Source organism: Herpailurus yagouaroundi, unplaced genomic scaffold, assembly GCF_014898765.1.
Source record: "Herpailurus yagouaroundi ecotype Mexico unplaced genomic scaffold, PumYag 139, whole genome shotgun sequence".
Lineage (NCBI taxonomy): Eukaryota > Metazoa > Chordata > Mammalia > Carnivora > Felidae > Herpailurus > Herpailurus yagouaroundi.
In genome coordinates this window covers 40,889,182-40,902,658 of record NW_024412394.1, presented here as the reverse complement: position 1 = coordinate 40,902,658, position 13,477 = coordinate 40,889,182, and the positions used below count along the sequence as shown (strand labels likewise).

At 35.3% G+C, this 13,477-nt stretch overlaps 1 protein-coding gene and 1 long non-coding RNA gene across 3 annotated transcripts in view; one reads left to right on the top strand and one right to left on the bottom strand.

Annotated features, from left to right (window-relative positions):
* Positions 1-13,477, bottom strand: part of BCKDHB (branched chain keto acid dehydrogenase E1 subunit beta) — a 212,508-nt gene that overhangs the window by 825 nt on the left and 198,206 nt on the right. For both annotated transcript variants that reach the window (XM_040474023.1, XM_040474021.1), the window contains exon 10: positions 1,462-1,610. In XM_040474023.1, the coding sequence (XP_040329957.1) occupies positions 1,470-1,610 (141 nt within the window). In that variant the 3' untranslated portion in view covers positions 1,462-1,469. The remainder of the gene's footprint in view (positions 1-1,461; positions 1,611-13,477) is intronic.
* Positions 1,520-13,477, top strand: part of LOC121029713 (uncharacterized) — a 16,435-nt gene continuing 4,477 nt past the window's right edge. Inside the window, exons 1-2 of the long non-coding RNA XR_005789852.1 lie at positions 1,520-1,631; positions 8,992-8,998. This is a non-coding gene — a long non-coding RNA (uncharacterized LOC121029713). The remainder of the gene's footprint in view (positions 1,632-8,991; positions 8,999-13,477) is intronic.

Below are 13,477 nucleotides of genomic sequence, written 5' to 3'. Positions count from 1 at the left end.
CTCTCTGCTTTTAGGTGGGCTAGGTTTACTCCTCAAACACAGAATTCAAGAATTACAGAATTTCTTATCTTGAAGAAGTATGTGCTTACATTACTACACAGAGTCTATTCTCCTTTTTTCTTAGCAAGATGGTGGTTCTTCAAAATGTATTGTTATTACTATTTATAGATATTAAAATGTAAATATCACATGTTAATATTCAAACGTTAAATCTAAAATTTAATCCTATCTATGTATTTCAAAAATGTCAAGATAAAATAAAGCAGTGTGTCAGTGATAGTAACTTCTATATTAAAGCCCTGAAAACGAAACGGTTTTTAATGGTATTCATTTTTGCTAGAACAATACTGCCAAAGGGGTAAGCATGACATGAAAAATCGTAATGAATAAATATCAGTTTATTATCCACAATTTAAAAACATTCACTTTAAAAGAAAAAAAGAAATAAAAACATTCACTTGGGGGAGCCTGGGTGGCTCAGTCGGTTAAGTGTCAGACTCTTGATTTCAGCTCAGGTCCTGATCACACAGTTCGTGGGCTGCAGCACTGTGTTGGGCTCTGTGCTGACAGTGCAGAGCCTGCTTGGGATTCTCTCTCTTTCCCTCTCTCTCTACCCCCCCCCCCAAATAAATAAATAAACTTTAAAAAAGCCAAAACATTCACTTGCCAGAAAGGAATCTGGAAATGGCGGTGGTTCTGGATTCTTTTAAGTAAAACTTCCCTATACACAATAAATAAGTTTCCTGCTCAACAAACCTGTTTTTAGATAATACAAATTGTATGTTATGGATCATCATATAGTTTAATTCACTGGAGTCCACATTAATGGTGCTTGAAGGCCCATTTTTAAATAACAGAAATTAACCCTCTGCATGAACAATTTAAATAGCTGGTAAAAATATACAGAAATGAGGATAAAACTGGAACAGTGGAGTAAGGTGTATTTGCAATCCAACCATGGCACAGAGCATATGCACCTTCCTCTTTATTGAATCCTCAATGTTGATATGTGCACACATCTGTTTTATAGATATCCGATAATACATCAGATAATAATAATCGATGTGTTTCTATTCAATGTAAATATACCACTATGAATGTGAACTTTTTTCTTAAGTCCACATTTTGTTTTAGAAATTGCCAACACATTGATGACCATTGCCATTGGTTAATAGTACATTCATGGGTGGGGCGCCTGGGTGGCTCAGGTAGTTAAGCGTCCGACTTTGGCTCAGGTCATGATCTCAGGGTTCGTGGGTTCGAGCCCTGTGTTGGGCTCTGTGCTGACAGCTCGGAGCCTGGAGCCTGCTTCGGATTCTGTATCTCCCTCTCTCTCTGCCCCTCCCCCATTAGTGTTCTGTCTCTCTCTCTCAAAAATAAATAAACTTTAAAAAATTTCGTAAAAATGGTACATTCATGAGAGTGGCATGCTAGCTTTCTCAAAATGCAGGGCAGACTTACCAATATGGTTAATAGTTGATCATTTTTCGGAGGGCATCATAGCACTTCCATTTGTCTGGGATGTAGAATGGCTCAAAAATGTGAGGAAATGGTGTGTCATACCCACATACTCTTGATATAGGAGCCTCTAGGTTCAGGAAACATTCTTCCTGCAGAGAAGAACACAGATAGTTAACTTCAAGAATATTCTCTTTTATTCACAGAGATGAAATGTTTTCATTTAGAATACGGTTTTATCCAAGGGCATTAAAATAATTAAGTATATTTTAATGTAAAAAAAAAAGTTAAAAAATAAAGTAACAAACAGCATGTTGGGCTCGATCCCAATTTTACTTAAAATGTTTTCATCTACAGGCATTTGAATTTATGCCTACACATACCTCTACTGCTTAAGTCTAATTGGGATTATACCAAACACGCTGTCCTACAAATACAAGTGTAAGTCATGACAAAATCATAATGAAATGTTCACAGGAAACTCTGCGGCTTGAAATTAGTGATGGTATATGTTTTTTCTTGTTTCCTGTGTTTTTCAAGTTGTGTATGCAATGGACATGCATTATGTTCATAATCTATGTTTGTAATTATTCTACACAGCCACACTGAACATCTACCAGTTACTTAGCTGTGCCTGCATTCTCTCATGGCTAGGCTTCTGTAGATGCTGATGGTCCCCTGCCCAAGTCACTGCCCAAGCCCATCACTCTCTGCCTGACTGATGTGTGCACATCTCTCAGATATCATGTTAGGAGTCACCTCTGCTGGGAAGCCTTCCTTGGTGGCACTTCCCCAACCCTGCACCACTGATAAGAGAGGGGCTTCTGCCCTGAGCTCTCGCAGAACTGAACTCAGAAAGATCAGCAAGTTGCCTAATTATCTGTCTCTCCTGAGAGACAATGAACTCCATGAAGCTAGAGCTCTGGTTCCAAAATGTAAAATCCCAACCACAGAAGAATCCTGTAGGAAATTATCTTCAGGGGAAAAAAAAAAAAGTTATTCAAATGGTGGCAAATTCATACTTAAAATTTTTAGGAGGTTAAAAAAATCTGAAGATATATGATTAAACTATTCCTATGAAAATGATATTAATGTTACCATTCACAGCTATTACCTCAAATTAAATCTTAGGTGTTTTCCGAATGTTGCCAGAAAGAAGGGGAGTGGAGGTGTTGAGCAAAGTGAGAGGGAGGGAGGTACAGGCCTCCAGTTAGAGAATGAGGTAAGTCACGGGAATAAAAAGCAGAGCGTAAGGAACACAGTCAATGATACTGTAATAGACATGTAATGGAAGGCAGCCACACTTGTGGAGAACATAGCATGATGTATAAACTTGTCAAATTACTAAGTTGCATGCCTGAAACAAATGTAGCACTGTGTGTCAGCTACACTAAAACAAAACAAAACAAGAGCAACAACAACAGAACACTTAGGTTTTTTTATGCACCTGCATTCTACATTACCTTGCTTTACATAGGATTTGAGGTTCACCTTTGCTTACGTATTTTACTTAACTGCACTTTATTTTTTTTTTTTGCTTAACACAAGTGTTTTATTTTTTTAAAGTTTTCGTTTAAATTCCAGTTAATGTACAGTATAATATTAGTTTCAGGTGTACAATACAGTGACTCAACACTTCTGTACAATAGTTGGTGCTCATCACAAGTGCACTCTTTAATCCCCATCACCTATTTCACCCCTCCTCCCCACCCACTGACCCCTCTGGTAACCATCAGTTTGTCCTCTATAGTTAAGAATCTGTTTCTTGATTTGCCTCTCTCCTTTGTTTCTTAATTTTCACATATGACCGAAATCATATGGAATTTGTCTTTCTCTAACTTATTTCACTTAGCATAATACTAGCTCCATCCACATCGTCACAAATGATAAGATTTCATTCCTTTTTATGGCTGAGCAATATTCCATTGTGTGTGTGTGTGTGTGTGTGCATGTGTGTGTATATATGATTTAAAAATACATTTTACATATTTATAATATGTGTGTGTATATATATGCATGCCACCATATACATACACCACATCTTTAACCATTCATCAGTCAATGGACATTTGGGCTGTTTCCATAGTTGGCTATTGTATTATTTTGACACTTTCATTTGAGCAGAAAGTTTTACATGAAGGAAACATGACAACTCATGTTCAATACCTATCCTCTGTGGATATTTCTTCAAGTGACAAGCATATTAGGGCAGAAAGAGCCTGGGAACAGAACAAATTAGCATCAAGATACAACCGGCCATTAACAGACCTCACTCTGCCCCCATAACCACTGTGGTTTATATTATCAAACACCAAGTAAGTGCTAGTTTTTCCTCACAACAGGAAATCTTCATTAACAACTTGAGGACACTATATACATAAGGCTTAAAGAGTAACCTAAGAAATTCCACTACTAATATGCTAAAAAAAAAAAAAAAAAGAAGAAGAAGAAGACAGGGGGATTGTTTCTTGACTGCAACAAGTAATTTTAAAGGGATTTAAATTGTTGATGTGGGATTAACTCAGTTTTAATACTTTAATTGATATGGGCTTTTCCCCATCTTCCCTGATTATTTTACTTTTCATAACTGCAAGTACAGAAAATCAAAGGTAAAACATTTTACTAAATGCCCTTGACTATACACCTGCTATAAAATACTGCTCTTTCAAAGTTGGAAAGCTGGGCTACAACAGAACGATCTGCCAGTATTTGTGAAAATGACTCCTTTTAACATAATGACTAACATCATCAAACTTTTTTTTCAAATAGCAATGCTCCTAATTCCTCAAGAATGTTAAAGTCACTCTTTACAAGATACATCTGTGTGTACAAAACAGATGAACATAAGGGAAGCAAAGGTAATGAAAAAAAAAAAAACAGGTAGGGGGACAAAACATAAGAGACTTTTAAATATGGAGAACAAAATAGAGAGTTACCGGAGGGATTGTGGGAGGGGGGATGCGCTAAGTGGGTAAGAGGCATTAAGGAACCTACTCCTGAAATCATTGTTGCACTGTATGCTAACTAACTTGGATGTAAATTTAAAAAAAATAAATTAAATTTAAAAACAAAAACAAGATACTTCTGTGTGTTTGCATGGGCACAGAAAAAGGTCTGAAATGTCACACTTAAACTATAAGCAGTGGTCACCCTCTGAGGCAAAGAGGTTTTCGAGAAAGGACTCTACTTCACACTTTAAATGTATTGTTTGAGTTTTTATGAAACAGTATTACTTTCGTAATTAAATGACACTGACATAAAAGAGTAAAGGATCACCTTCTTTATGTGAATAAAAATTACTATTTTATGTTAGTTTTGTAACTTTATATGTAGCATTTCCTTAATTTGGAAATAATTACTGTACATTAAATGGAATAAAGGATTATAAAGTACTATATGTAAATATATAAACTATATTTTAAAATCATGGAGGATAATATAAGGATAGATAACAGAGGACTATGGCTCAATTTTTGTAAGGATAGGCCCTAACCAACTGAAACAGTTTGGAATTTTAATGCTTTGCTAACTGAAGTAATATTAGGGATTTAAGTTATTCCTTCCACGGACTTGTGTTAAAACTTCTTGTAAAGAGATTGGAAATAAGATGTTTGGGTCAAGCAGCTGCACACAGTGACTTCCTACTGAACTGGTTCATACACAAATGATTTATGTGTGGCTATATGTTTCTTTCTGCAACCATCAAAACAGGGCAACCTTGTTCACCCTGTTTTTTTCATACAGAAACTATACTCACACATACATTTACAAAAAAATATTTGAATTTCATCAGCATATTTGTAGATCAATGTACCAGATTAATCCTCCAGAAATCATATCTCTATTATATACCACATTATGACACCATAATTATAGTAACCATGTACCTGAATTTCCAAGACAGGCCAGATTAACTGTATTTTTCTTTTCCATTGACTGAATAAGTACACTCATTTTAAAAACTGATGTTTTTTTGGAGTTCCTGGATGGCTCAGTTAGTTAAGTGGCCACCTCTTGATTTCAGCTCAAATCATGATCTCATAGTTCATGGGATGGAGCCCCTCGTCGGGCTCCGTGCTGGGTGTGGAGCCTACTTAAGATTCTCTGTGCTGGGTGTGGAGCCTACTTAAGATTCTCTCTCTTCTCTCTCTCTCTCTCTCTCTCTCTCTCTCTCTCTCTCTCTCTTTCTCTCCCCACCACCATCCCCCCCCCCCAGGCCCTCTCCTGCTTATACACACATGCTCTCTCTCTCTCAAAAATAAACAAATAAAAACTCTGATGATTTTTCATTCAAAAATAGTAACCCACATAAAATTAAAGAAGAAATAATTACCTAACCCACAGAGTTGTGAGCACTACAGGTCATGTCCAGCACAGGAGCTAACATGGGAAACACCGGTTTCTGCTCCTCTCCTTGGAGAGCTTGTATGTGGAGCAGCTCAGTCCACATGGGACAATTACAGATGTAACTGTGAGGTTCCAAAGCAGATTACAGTGTAATATGTAACCAGGGACATCAGAAGAGAACCAGACAGGTGCCAAGAGAAACTTTTCTCCAGCTATTCATGGTCCTAAGTATCACCATGGATCCAGTGAGAAGGAGTGTACATAAACCCTGAAGCAATCGGCTAGTTGCACTTACACACATTTTGTTGTGGTGTGTGCTTTCACTTAAGTAATCAGGTGCTTAAAAGGAAACAGAAATTCCTTCCAAAAGACCATTGTGTGACATTCTAGTATATGGTATTCAAAATTTACTTCTGAATATCTGTCATTATGAGAATTTTTTTTTCTAAAATATGTTAACAATAGGGCGCGTGGGTAGTTCAGTCAGTTAAGCATCTGACTCTTGGTTTTGGCTCCGGTCATGATCTTGTGGTTCATGAGTTCAAGCCCCGCATGAGGCTCCACACAGAGCATGAGCCTGCTTGGGATTCTATCTCTCCCTCTCTCCCTGCCCCACCCCTGCTCTTGCTCTCCCTCTTTCAAAAAAACAAACAAAGAAAAAAAAACCTTTAAAATAAAATGTTAATAATAGTAACCAGTACTAACGATGTAACAGGAATGGTACTTAATGAATTATACTTTATATTTTATCTCTAACAAATCTATGAGGTAGGTATTATATTCCATTTCACAGATGAGGAAATCAAGGTGAAAGAATTTGTCCAAGGTCAAATAGCTACATACATAGCCAATTAAGATTCCAACTGGACTGCAAAGCCCGTGTTCCTAGTCACTCTTCTGCAAAATGACTATTGAGGATAGTAATAACAAGAAAGATGATAGATAGATAGATAGATAGATAGATAATAGGAATAAAGAAGAACGGTAAAATAGAAAGCAGGCTGGGATGGAGGTTTTAGAACAGAGTCTCAAGAGGCATAATGGGTTAACTGCAGTCTTATACATAAGGAAGGCAGAGGCTAAGGCATGTAAAGAACTTGAAAAGCACACATGTAAGCCTAAAAGTCACACATAGAGCAATAAACAGATGGTCCCAGGTATCAGCAACCTCCTGAGTTATCCTAAATGATTTAAATCAACATAACTCAAATTGTTTATATATTAGCCATCTGGGTTGCTATGCATATTATAACCAGAAAAGGAAGCAGACAATCTGAAATAACAATTCCAAATCATAAAAACTATAGATGCGAACGAAATATATTCTTTATTTGCCTATTTGTAACAAAACAAAAGTTTTAAGTATCTTAAGATAGCAGAGGACAGAGATCCTGCAGATTTTTTAGCAGGTAAGAGAGAACAAGTAAAAATTAATTAAATTGGATCCATTATTGTTTTAAGAAAAATAAAATTAGCAATACATTTCTAAAAATTAAGTGTACTACATTCAGCCCTGTGTTTTAGTGACTGTAATATAGATTGTATAGTATGTGCATGCAAATATGGATATATTAGGGCTTTCATGGGATCTCACAAAATCTCTCAACATGTAACCTCATCTCCCCATTAAAGTTTTAAGTATATCAACCATAAATTCTCCTGTCACAATGTCACAGGAGTTATGGCACTGAAATCAGTCTCAGGCATTCCACATTGTGGCTTCAATCACTCTCTCCACAAATCTTTTCACTGTTTTTATGGCAAAGCTGTATAATATAATTGATACAGCATGGAATTTGGAAGTCTATTTAAAGGGAATCTTTGTTTTCCTATGATTTCATTTATCCAAGCCCCTGTTTACTCAACAGCAAATTAGAGGTATTGAAAAATATTATATTATCCTATTGTTTCATAACTCTATGGTTACTTTGCCTATTTGCGTCTCCAGATTGTGCAGTAGCATATGAAGAGTACCAGGTTTCAAGCTTGACACATCATAGTGCTCAGTAATTGCTAGGTTTTTGTTTTCTCCTAAGATTTTCTAAGTTATAATAAACACAAAGTATTTGAAATGATAGATCAAATCATCAATGAAGAGAAGATTCTGGTACACAGAACGGTCAACACTGAGAAGTAATATCCCTTATAGCACTGTGCCTGAACAGCTACCCGTTACTGGAGACTTACTAAGCCTTAAAAAATGTAAGAAAATACCAAAAATAACTAAGTGCTGTATGAGGAAGGAGGGTAGAAATCACTGAGGTTATGAGAGAAACAGGCTACATTCAGGCCTCAAGGAAAGAAAGGGTCCGGTGCTGCCCCCTGGTGGGAGTCAGGGAATGTGGACACAAATTGCCAGTTCCTGGGGCTGGAATAACAGATTGTGTGGCTAGATAAGAAAGTCAAGAGCTCTGGAAATGGTTAAAAAAATCTACCCCCTCTCCCCCAGAAGAACATAATTTCCCAGCAGGGCCACTATAGAAAAGTAGGCTGTCAGTTAGCTACTGGATGGTTACAAGTAAAAGAGCCCAACCTAATTGAATGTAATCAGGGCATATATACTTTGAAAAACAGTAAAGAATAAAGACCATGCAGTATCATTTAATTTAGTTTTAAAGTAACCATTTGGTTTTGCTTTTTATTTCAAGGCAACCCTAGGCTTGGATTTCTTTCTAGGAAAAATTCTGGATAATTTTTATTCAGTTCTTCTAACGACAGAAAGTTGGATACAGCCTATTGTGTAAGACCACATACCTTCTTGAGTTGGAAAGTTGTGAAAAAAAGTTAAAAGTGAGATAAGAAAACTTCAGGGTTTTTTATGTATGTACCTAATTTCTTATAGCTGATATAGGCTGTTTACATTACTTAAATTTTCCTGAAAAACTAATTTTTCTAAACATTTAATGGAAGGTCAGAAAGGCAGGACACTGTAATGAGAAACACATCACAAGTCAGAATAGGCATACATTGCCTATAGGATTACCTGATAAATCAAGATGTTACGTTCCTCCTTGGAATAATGAGAAACATCAGTTCATTACTTAATTTCAAAGTTATAGCTCAGAAAATTGATTTTTCAATTACTTTGCAAACAAAAAGGTCCCAAATATATCACATAATCATTATTATGCCACCAATAACCCATTTAAACTATGAGAATATATTTTGTTTCCAAGAGGGGGATAGGATGGGAGTAAATTAAGCTATAAATGTAATAAGCACCAAGCCAGACATAGATCATAGAGTTATCATTTCTTCTCTAGGAGAAAAAAAATAATACACAGCTTTAAATGATTTTGGATGTGCTTACTTTCCAACCTGAATTCCAATACCATTTAGTCCTAATTTAGTTAAACTGTTAAATTAACAATAAAACAAGAGATTTTGCTTCTAAGTTCAATTAGTTGTCTAGAGGTCATAATGAGCAGTGCAAGAGTAAAACTCTAAAAAATATGAAAAAGACCTGAATATACCAGATGATGTAAACTTGATAGCCATAAAGTCAATGAACTTAGAGACTTAAGTTGATTAGTCTTATCTATGTAAGGCTAGACATCACCCAGCCTCCCAATACTATCAGAGAATATTTGTTTTAAATTTGATTTAAATCTGCCATCAAAACTTGCCCATAGCCAAAACATGAGCTTTAGCAGATGAGAAAAAAATGATTCTGGTGTCTTGAATCACACTTCCTTAGCAAATGAGTCACAGAAACCTGTGAAGGCACTATGCCAGCAACTCCAAATTAATTTCATTACTGAATTAAATAAATACAACTTTTACTAATGTAACATACTATTTTTCATTTAAATAATGGTTTAAGTAGTATGTATCATGTTTTTAAAATATAGCTTAGAAGACATATTAGGCTGTACCAATTTTCCACATAACACAAACCTATGAAATTAAATCTTCAGATAGCACAGTCCCTAATTTGCCCTCAAACATTAGAGTTACGTTTATTTTATGTTTCTAATACCATATGCACACAAGATGCATTCAACAAACACTTGTTGATTTGAAGCTTCTCACGTTTAAAACACAGCTGAACCAGTGCAACTAACTGAAACAGTATATGAGTAATATAATTTTATCTAGCTTTCTATAATACCTAAAAACATGTATAGTCTGTCCCAAAAACATGTATTTCAGCAAGGCTTCTCTGTAGAATCATAATCTTGACTAAATTAAAAGCTGAGATTTCTATTATTTAACTTCGCTGAAATGTCTTCAGTATCTGAGGACTTTAAAAAAAAAAACCCATTTCTTCCTCTTGAATGCAAATTACTGGCAATCTGGTACAATTTTTGTTTTCTACGATTTCTTTAGCTAAAGAATGGAGCTGAATTCTAAATTAGGATTTTCTATTAAATTCAAATTCCATTTTTAAAATGGAAGCTTATTTTCTGAAGTTAGAAATATTATTTCTGAACTAAATGTGTTTCCCTGGATATAGTCTAGCTACCTAAAACAAAGTTGGAGTATGATATTAAAATCTGCATAGAAACGATTCATGCCTCAAATTCTATAGTCATTAAGATATAAACATGTTACTATAAAATTATCTATGAATCTCAACATATTAACTGTGGAAACTAAAGTAGAACACATTTTAAAATCAAACTATAACATTAAAACAAACTATTATATAAAAGGGATTGCTTTTGTTTCTCAGAAGATGGCTTTTATAAATTTCACTGTTTTAAAATCAGAAAATAAGTGAAAGTAAGTGATAACTCATGTCTACAATTTCTGATGTTTTCTAAAACCACTTTTTAAGAAAGTACATAGTGTTCATTATGGCCCAGGGACTGAACTAACTACTTTACAAACACTAACTCATTTTGTTGTTCATAAAAACTAAATTAGCAACCACAGAGGTAAAACTAGCACCCCATCCAAACCACTTTGGTTTTCCAGGTAAAACCGGTAAAAGTTTGGTTCTGCTTCCCAACTTTGCCCCAGATACTGTCTTGAGCTGCTGCATCACCTTCACCTGACCAGCACGGTGAGAAACAGCAGCTAAAAAGGTCATTTCTTCATTAATGAAGCATTAAGAAGCATCGTGCTTATTTGCAGCAGTCAGTCTGTTCTGTTCAGAGGCTTTAAAAGTTCCAAATTTAAAGTTAAGATTCTTTTCAGATATCCTATGTGCAGATATATAAATGTGCAGACATTCAAAACGTACCGCGGCAACAATGCTTTTGTTAAAACAATTCGTATTCAATAGAGAGGGGGAAAAAAGGCAATGCTCTCAAATTTCCACAGACGCTGAAGCTTCTCAAATTTTATAGTTCACAATTCTTCCCTATAGAAGAAAGCATCGGCAGCAGCAAAGTTTGAAAGTGGAATTTCCTGAGAATGTGGGTGCATAACGATAAACATAAGCGGCGTGCAGTACTGGGTCGTCTCACGAACAAACCACTCTCTGTCAGGTAGGATTCTTGCTTTTGTTTGACAACAGGAAACTTCAAATACTCCTATAAAGCAACTTTTGATGATTTTATAAAGCATTCCGTTTTTCTGATTGTCTTTACCATAAAATTATTCCTATAGAATTCTACTGCTACCAAATGGTCCTCGGAAGGCAGAAATCAATCCTTGGCAAGCGCAGCTTAATGATTCCTTTGTCTCGTGACACAAAAAGTAGATTCTTTTAGAATTTGGGAAACTGAACCTGCACTAGGAAAACTTCTATTAGGATCTGTCACTGTCCCAATTTTGCAACCTGTTTTTAAGTTTTGAGGCTGATCACAAAACGAAACTACTAGCCCCTATTTAGCACCATCTTTCTAAAAAGCTTGAGAAGCTGGATAAAGAAATGATGGCTAAAATATTTGCTATTCTATGAATGATTTCTTGTTACAATATAAAGTTTCGTGTGTGTGTGTGTGTGTGTGTGTGTTTACTGCTTTTTCATTTTCTTTAAATATGTCAAATTTCTAGTTTATGTTTTAGTTTATGTTTAAAACATGCTAAAGCAACTTGCTAAATGTAGAAAAGGCAAGGAAAAGGGAAAAATCAATTTTATTTTATCTACAGAATGCCCAAAGAGATGTGTCAATGTTTTTACTGAAATTAAACACACTTTTTTTTTTTTAAAGTTAATCTTGGGTGTCATAGCGACATAGCCTTTAAGCTGGGTTTTGCTGAATGAATAAATTAGACCAGTTTATTTTTCAGCACTTTAATTCTGGTCACCAGATAACTACAATTTTACTAAGAAAAGCACAACAGAAATGAATGTTCTAAGGCTATCATCAATTATTAGGGAGATGTAGGCAAAAATGTGTTAATTGGATCCCTGCAGTAGCAGCCCTCCCAAAGTTTAATAACTGAACAAATTAACAAAGCAAACAAGTTTTTGGCAGGAGTCTCTGACCTAAGTAAGAAGAGGCTTGTTAGGGCTCTCATTATTTACATGCAGATGACTTTTGCTAATAGGATGAGTTTAACCTTTTCATTAAAACAAATCTAGCACTTGTAATTGTTGTCTGCATTCAATTAAAATAAAATGCAGAATCCAAAATATATTTTCCTCTTTACTGTATTTACAGATCTATATTTCTACCTTTAAAGTTGGTTCATATTTCTTACAAAGAAGCTTTTCAAATTAAATGTCCATGTTTTTGCATACACACCTTTTCAGAATTTCAAGAATAAGAGATATTTCAGAATAAGGGGAAAAATCCACATACTTCCTTTTTTTACTCCTATAACTGGGTAAATTGTATGCAGGTAAGATGAACCCAATTCTCACAAAGACTATATTGCATGCTCACTGTGGACAAACTTCTAATAAGCCTGATAAAACAACAGACACACTAGTGAAAGGTGGTTAGTAACTGGGACCTGGTTCTGGATAATTTCATAGTTAAGTGCAAAAATATAATATTAAAAATGCCAAAGGTACTGTTTTTGGATGAACTCAATTTATGTAGTTTCTGTAAAAGGGTGATGTTCACACAGTTTATTTAAATGGACCAAAGCATTTACTATTTTTTATCTACTTACTTGAGGCTGAACTCTATAAAAGTTCAATCAGGTCCCTCAATGAGGAATCAGGCTAAAATACATAGCACGGATTCCCCCACAGAGATCACAGGCGTTTCCCTACTGGGCATAGACACATGGACACAAATAATTCTGTATGTATCAACACATCCTCGTGAATATCCCGAGAAACAATATGGAGGCTTACAGGAAAAGAAATGTATTTGTCCATATGCCTGTCACTTCAGAAAAAGGAATATGTACATGTTTACAGAGAATAAAAAGCCCAGACATTTACTAAATAGTAACCAAAGAGATGTTCTTGTTTAATAATAAACAAGTATAATTATTTATGTAGTCTCAATTCTTTCAACAACCCTATGGAGTGTCAAAGCGAACTTTGCCACTGGCAAAGGTTAAGTGAGGTAGCCAACATCACGCAGGTGCCCACAGTTCTGTTGGTATTCAAACCAGCTCTGCTGCTTACTCTTAGGTATCCTGCACAGGGCTTTAGATTTATGAGTAGGCAAGAGAATACTGCTTGGATATAGGGCAAAATTTGTATTTAGTGCTCTCATTATACCTGTGAAAGACAAACTGGTGGAATTGTCTACTGGTTTATGCCAAGTCCTATATATATATATATATATATATATATATATATATATATATATATAAA